We start from the raw sequence: 6,920 nt of genomic DNA, 5'->3' as shown, positions 1-6,920 counted from the left end.
TTAATGCATTGAGCTTTGGAGTCCTTATATGGAGCTATAAGGGAATAAAAAGTTGAGAATAAGCCCCGAAAGAGCTCGCTGCTGAGCATCCCGGGGCAGGGCTGGGTGTCACCCACCCTGTCCTGCCCCTCTGCCCCGTGTCCCCTCCCCGGAGACGCCCGTCCTCCCCCAGGGGCTGCCTTATCGCCTCCATCTCCCCAAGCGGGGCGGCAGCTTGCTGGGTGGTGGAGGTGGAGACGGCAGGGTCCCCTGGCTAAACCCCGTCATCGAGGGAAGGAGGAGTTAAATTCCTCTGCCTTTTAATCCAGTCGTGCTGGTTTACCTACAAAGCCAGACAGCAGCTTCCTTCACATGCGGCCGCCGTCCCCGGCACATCATGCCCCAACGTTACGTCGTGCAGATGTCCACCAGCCACGCCAGCTACGGTGTCTGCGTGTTGGGTACCGAGGTCTTCCTTGATATGCGCCGGTAAGGCTTGGGATCGGGGTATCCCCATTGTTTTCCATAGGGCTGATGGGTTTTGGGAGAGCCCGATGGTGTTTTTGCTCTTCGTTTGGAGGAGAAATGGGTGCTAGGGGGAAAATCAGAGCTCATTTTGAGCCCGCATCATGAGTTCATCCAAGGATTTGGCAAGCTTTTTTGGTGCATGGGGGACACGTCCTGCTGGCTCCCACAGGGAGCCGTGCCCAAAGGAGGGACGTCGGCTCTGGCAAACGCCAGAGGCGTCAAAGCGTAGCCGAGCCATGACGACTTGCAGGCAAAGCCCATGCACACCCCGGCTGAGCGGGATCTATTTCTGGCTGTGAAAACATTAGGCAAGAGCAATTCAAGACGAGCACCTTGGCCAGAGCTAAAATGAGGGAAAGAATAAAATGCGTGGCTCAGGCAGAAAAAATCCACCAGCAGGTTTGCATGGGCGATTTCACAAAAAGAGATTTTTCCAGCATTAAATATGGGGGTTGCTTTACCGGCCAGATACGAGGCTGTATTTACCCTGCTGTTACATTGTCATAATTTAATAAATCACGTTTATAATAATAGAGACTACAGGACAAGCTGGTCGGCATTGCATCCAGGGCAATTATTGGGGTTGTGTGTTGGAGCCAGGCCAGGATGTGCCATCGTCCCCCCGAAGGGCTTTGGATTGAGCTTTAGCTGCCCTAAAAAAGTATTATTTTTCCTCTCAGCCAGATGGGACTATATAAAACCTATTATTGGCAATTTTTTTTTTCCTGGATTTGGACTCAAAGCAAGCTCAGTCCCATTTAAACATGGAGCCCAAGCCCAAAATCGGCTGATTTGGCTCCTTGGTAGCAAATTTGAGCTTTGGTCCAAAAAAGCAGGCAACGGATGCTCTTTCGACTAAAAAAAAGGGATCATTTTGTTCCTGGAGAGCACTGGCTGGGGGGAACTCAGTGATGGATGCATCAAGCTTTGACTGTGGTTTGGGCTGTTTTGGGGCAGAAAATGGAGCACAGTGAGAATCCGGTGGCAATGCTGAGGTGTGAGGGTTGTAAAATCAAGGCAAATAGACCCAAATTTGAGAAGTCATGGCGTGCAACAGCGTGCAGGTGGATTTACGACATTGCATGATGTTAAATATGAGGAGTGTCAAGCGAGATGATGCTTTAAGCTCCCCTTACAAGCTGCTGCAGGCACCAGGGATGCCATGCCAAGAGCAACACGAGGAATAAATCTCTGCTCTGTGGTGTTTTTTTTTTGTTCTCACTGTTAAAATTTACCACCCTGTCCCTTTTTGCGTGCGGCTGGGGAGGCTGGCTCCCGACAGCAGACAGGTTGGAGCACTCGTGCTCCTGGGATGGAGGTGCTGGGGCTGTAATGAGCAGGTAGGCAGCACTTCAAAGGCGAGGGATGTCATGCAGGTGGGGTGCAAGTTCTCCACGCTCGGATTCAGGCTCTGCTCCAGTTTGGGCATCTCTTGGGTCAGGGTATGGTCCCACGATAACCATCTCCCTGGATGGTTGGTATCAAAAATTGTCCTGGCTCTTTGTTGGGGTTTTGTTGTGGGATACTGAAATTTTGGGTGTTTTCTTGCTGTTGTGGAGGGAGGTTGGATGCCCAAACTTCAGCGATTTGCAATCTAGGCTTAACCACGTATGGACGTGCCGAAGCTCCAGTGGGAGCTCTTCTTGCTCAACACCGCCACAGAGATAATACATATAAAATTCAGACGACTCATTTCATCACCCAAAGATGGTTTCTGAGTCCTTTCCACCCAGTTAAGGCTGGATTTTCATTCCAGGTTCAAGTATTTGGCTCCACAGAGGAGAACAGGAGGGACAACTTGGTCTATAACCCAACGCTGCTGTCTGTTTCAGATCTACCCCCCAAGGTGCCACGTCATTTGATGTCCATGCCACCTCTGCAGTTACGGTCCACATCATCCACAGCCCCATGACAAAACCCATGATTAATTCCACTTGGCCCCTGGATCCTGATATAGAGGTTATAGTGACCATTGATGTCGTCAGCAGGACTGTCAATGACAACAAGGTTAGTTGCTTTTTATGCACCAAAGCTGGAAAAATAAGTCAAAATTTCCAGGAAAGAAGGGAGGATTATGGGCATGCTTGAGCATTTCTAGGTAGTGCTGACATCAGACTCATTTCCATGGAAAAAAATCAAAGAGAATTGTGTAATTATCATGTAAGAAAAATGAAACTAAGAAGGAGAAGGAGATCACATTTTGTGCCCTAAATCTGAGATAGCAGTGATTACGAAAGCTGGTGTCAGAAACTCCGTGGAATCAGCAAAAACACTCCAACCTTGGCTTTTTCTGTGCCTGTTTTTGCGCTGAAGCAGGCAAAAATGGTTCGGCTGAACTATGATTAATGGAGAATGGCTTGGATGAACCCTCCAAGAGCTTGTTGTATAGCGTTGGTTGGTCAACCCAATGAGTGGAAAGACCTACTCAGCATGACGGGACATGGGACTTAGGTCATTATCTGGTGATGTCTTCGCAGGTTAAGATTTCATACTACGGACGGGAAGGCAATGAGCTTTCGGTGGCTTGGTTGTATCTCACCTGCGTAGGTAGGTATTACAGCAACGCTTGTTCAAACCCGGCCAACCCTTTCTGATGCCAGGATCTAGTTGGGTTCATGGGACGGGAGTTAAGTGGGGGGCGCGGGCTGCCCATCTGCAATGTGCAATGAAGGTTTGGGTGTTGACTGATGCTGACAAGCAAGAGGGAAATAATTAAAATGTTATTATGCTGCCTTATATGGTGCAAAAAAGACACAGGCTGGGCCGTGTCCCCACCCAACGCACACACTGAGCATCCTTCTCCGCTTGCCAAGACCATTGGCGGAAGAAGATTCAAAGGAGACCATCTCACCCAACTTTGGCTGGTGTCCCCCTCCTCAACCTCCGTTGCAGCTAGTGGGGAGGAATAGGCACCAAAATGTAGTTGTCTGACCTATTTTAGAAGTTTAGGATGAGATGAATCATTCCCTTGAAATGCCTATTTTCCTCTGCTGACTACAAAGGGAGTCTAGACAACCAGTCTGGATGCAGAACCTTCCACTTGCATGGATTAATTACCCTAAATTTGGGATTTTCTAAAATGTTCACATGACAGTCAGACCTGTGTCCTTAAGTCATGCATATGCCTGCCAAAATTGCACCTGAAGAGGCTGATGGTTTCCCACGACCCATGACTGATGGGCTCTGCTGGAGCCATCTGCGGCCACCGCTGTCCGCAGGGCTTTTGCCTTACAAATGCTCTTCACTTGCTTAGATTTAGAGCTTCATTTCCAGCTTCTCCGTGTCCTCCTCTCTGCATCAAGGAGAAGGACAATCTCTGCTTCAGTGCCTATGTTTTCCCCAAGCCGTATATCCGATTCAGAGGAGTTTCTGTATTAAGATAAGCTTAACACAGATTTAGGTAGGGCTTAGATGAGGTCACTGGTAAACCTCCACTTTATTGCAGCAGAGGCAGAGATTTGGGCCGGGAAAAGCTCTGTAAGGGAAAGTCCTTCTCAAACATTGCATCAAGCCTAGTAATTATTTAGGTGCCCACTCACCCATGGTGAGAACACTTTCATGCCTCCACTGTGTTTCAGCTTCATGAAAAATGCTACAGTCAATACAAAATTGGTGAAAACACAAAATATGCCATGAAGTGGGTACATCCCTGCTGGGGGAACCAAGACGGGAGAAGGTAGCTGGAGGCTGAAGGGGGGAAAGTCATGAAAAAGCCATCGGGTTGGCTTTTGTATCGGCATTTTGTTGGAGATGTTGGGTCTGGAGCAGCTTAGCGGTGTGAAGGCGGGGTTGGTGTTGGATGACTCATGGCTAGTGCCAAGGATGAGCCCAAAATGCCACCGAGAGCTCGTTCCCCTGCCAGTGGCTTCCTTCTCTCTTGATGTTTCAGAAGTATCCCTGGACGTGGACTTGAGCCGTAATGGCAGAGTGAAGAGCAAAGGGAAGGACAAGGTAATGAGAAGCTTTGCTGTAGGCAAGGTATGGAGGGTCAACGCAGGGTGTACCTGTTTGGAATCTCTTCCCTGAAAATCTCCAGGAGGGAGAGGGACTTGGGTGGTGTCGCTGGTCTGAGGGCAAATAACCTGGCAAATTCTCAACCCACTAATTGAGGAGGAAAAGACTTTCTTTTCTTATTCTTATATTCTTATTCTTTATTTTCTTATTCCTACCTCTCCAGTCCAGCCCCGAGGATCACGTAGGAGAAAACACTCTGCTTTTTTTTTTTCCTTTTTTTTTTTTTTTTCCTTTTTGGACTTGAAACATGCCACTAAATGAGTCAGCTGCAAGTCAGCTGCAAGTTTAGCAAACAGCAAGAGATTTACCCCTTTGGCAACAAATCTGCATATGCCCAAGCACTTACACCTGGGTAATTAGCTGCAGCCCAATCAGCAGCACAAATTGTGCATCAAGATGAGATGCATTTCTAGAAATGGCGTAGTGTTGTCCAGATGAGGCCTGGCAGATACTCTCTGGCTCGTTAGAAGATAAGATCTGTTTGAAATAGTCTTTGCTGGCCCTGCTAGTAGCTAAGGTTAGAAAATTTATTGGCTTGAAAGCATCGCTGCTGTCTCCCCACCAGCCTTGACTGCATGTTGTGGGATGTCCTCTGAGCATGGTCATGGCTGTGGGGTTTTCCCCAGTCCGGAAGGAGGCTGGGATGGGGGAAATCTTGCTTCTATCCCCTTTGGGTGCTTCTCCTGCAGGCCAAGTGGACGTGGGGTCCGGATGGGCAAGGTGCCGTGCTGCTGGTCAACTGCGACCGGGACAGCCCCGGGGCGGGGGGGACGGACAGCGGTCAGGTGGACGTACGGACCACTGCAGGTAGGGTGTCATTTGCAGCGTGAGGGGACCCAAAAGGTCTCACCGAGGTGTTTCCCACTTGCAACACCTCCGTCTCCTCTCTCCATGTCCTCTCTCTCCGTCTTCCCGCCCCTCTCCCCTGTAGACCTTCAGGACATGTCCGTCATGCTGCTGCGGACTCAAGGTCCCAGCGCTATCTTTGCTGAGTACCAGGTGATCCTGCACGTCCCCGAGACGGACGCGGATAAAGTGCGGGTTTTCCATGCTATCCGTGAGTATTTCTTCCTTCCTTCCCAGATACCCGTGCATGATCCCGAGGTGGGCGAACCCTAATTTTTTTTGTTCACCATGGCTAAGGGCTGGGCACCTTCGATTGCTGGAAACACTCATTTATCCCCGAAGCTCTTCTGCTGTTGTAGAAGATGGGGTTATATGGAAAAAATCAAGGGAAAAAGGATAAAAAAAGGCTTTTCTCAGCAGGGTTGCCTGAAACTTTGACATTCCCACGGGGCAGATAACCCCCATGTGGCTCCCGGCACATTTTCGGCGCGGGCGATGACCCAACCACCAAAGCAGCCCATCTTGTTGGGCAGCACGTTTTGCCTTTGAATGCCCTGGCAGCTGGATCCCCAGCAGCTCCCCGCCAAAAATCAGGTCAGGGAACCCAAGTATATCATTAGATGCTTAACTGGAGCCACGCACCTTGAAAGGGTTGGACCTGAGGGTATAGAGTCCTCTTTGTATGAGGAAGATCAAGTGTGTTCCCCAGAGAAGAGGAGGCACACCCGCTCCTCTGCAAACCACGCTGGCATCAGCCACCTCCTTGCTGGTGCCTCCTTCCAGCCCAGTCGACAGGTTGGTCACCCTGTCTTGGGTTGGGTATTTAGGTGTTTCTCCAGGGAATGACTCACACCCCCACTACAAACCCGTGTTGGGGCCGGACAAGCTCTCCTATGTGCTGGACCATGTCGGTGGTGGAGAAAACACCTTCTACGTTGAAGGGTTGGCTTTCCCCGATGTGGGCTTCTCCGGATTGGTTTCCTTGAGCGCCAGCTTGCTGGAGGTCCCCCATAAGGTACGTGGGGTTTGCCCCTTCCCTGCAAAGTCCCCCAACAGTGGGGTTTTTAACCACTGCTCTCTGGCATTTTCGCCCCTCCCAGAATTCACCGGGCACCCCGATTTTCACGGACACAGTGGTTTTCCGCGTGGCACCCTGGATAATGACGCCCAACACCCAGCAGCCTATGGAGGTTTTTGTCTGCAGGTAGGAGGGAAGTCACTCCATTGCTCTCCTACCTTGGGGGATTCTCCAAGGAGGCTCTTTTGACCCTTCTTGCTGCATAGCAGCTGTGGGGTGAGCCAGGCTTTATGCATGCTATACTGAGCCTAATTTTTGGGTAGGGAGCCCGCTGGCACTGCTGCACTCATTGCAACTCCAAGGAGAAAGCTGGAGGACCCCCTCCAGGAGCTAACCTCACGCAGGACTATTACCCAGTGCATTTAGGAATGAGAAATGGGCTGCACGGTCGGGGTTGGGGTGGGCTTCTCGTGATCCCCCCTTGCAGTGTTCGCTCCTTCCTCTCCATCCAGCATCCAGGGGAGCTCAGACTCCA

At 50.4% G+C, this 6,920-nt stretch overlaps 1 protein-coding gene across 1 annotated transcript in view; it reads left to right on the top strand.

The window, feature by feature from the left end:
* The first annotated feature begins 376 nt into the window (after nt 1-376).
* LOC104081855 (protein-arginine deiminase type-1-like) overlaps nt 377-6,920 on the top strand; it is a 7,733-nt gene continuing 1,189 nt past the window's right edge. Inside the window, exons 1-9 of the mRNA XM_009584743.1 lie at nt 377-468; nt 2,340-2,514; nt 2,985-3,054; nt 4,397-4,458; nt 5,211-5,328; nt 5,453-5,578; nt 6,207-6,382; nt 6,468-6,571; nt 6,873-6,920. The exon at nt 6,873-6,920 is cut by the window's right edge and continues 91 nt beyond it. Coding sequence (XP_009583038.1) covers nt 377-468; nt 2,340-2,514; nt 2,985-3,054; nt 4,397-4,458; nt 5,211-5,328; nt 5,453-5,578; nt 6,207-6,382; nt 6,468-6,571; nt 6,873-6,920 — 971 coding nt within the window. The remainder of the gene's footprint in view (nt 469-2,339; nt 2,515-2,984; nt 3,055-4,396; nt 4,459-5,210; nt 5,329-5,452; nt 5,579-6,206; nt 6,383-6,467; nt 6,572-6,872) is intronic.

Source organism: Fulmarus glacialis, unplaced genomic scaffold, assembly GCF_000690835.1.
Source record: "Fulmarus glacialis isolate BGI_N327 unplaced genomic scaffold, ASM69083v1 scaffold33650, whole genome shotgun sequence".
Lineage (NCBI taxonomy): Eukaryota > Metazoa > Chordata > Aves > Procellariiformes > Procellariidae > Fulmarus > Fulmarus glacialis.
This window is presented reverse-complemented; position numbering and strand designations above follow the sequence as displayed.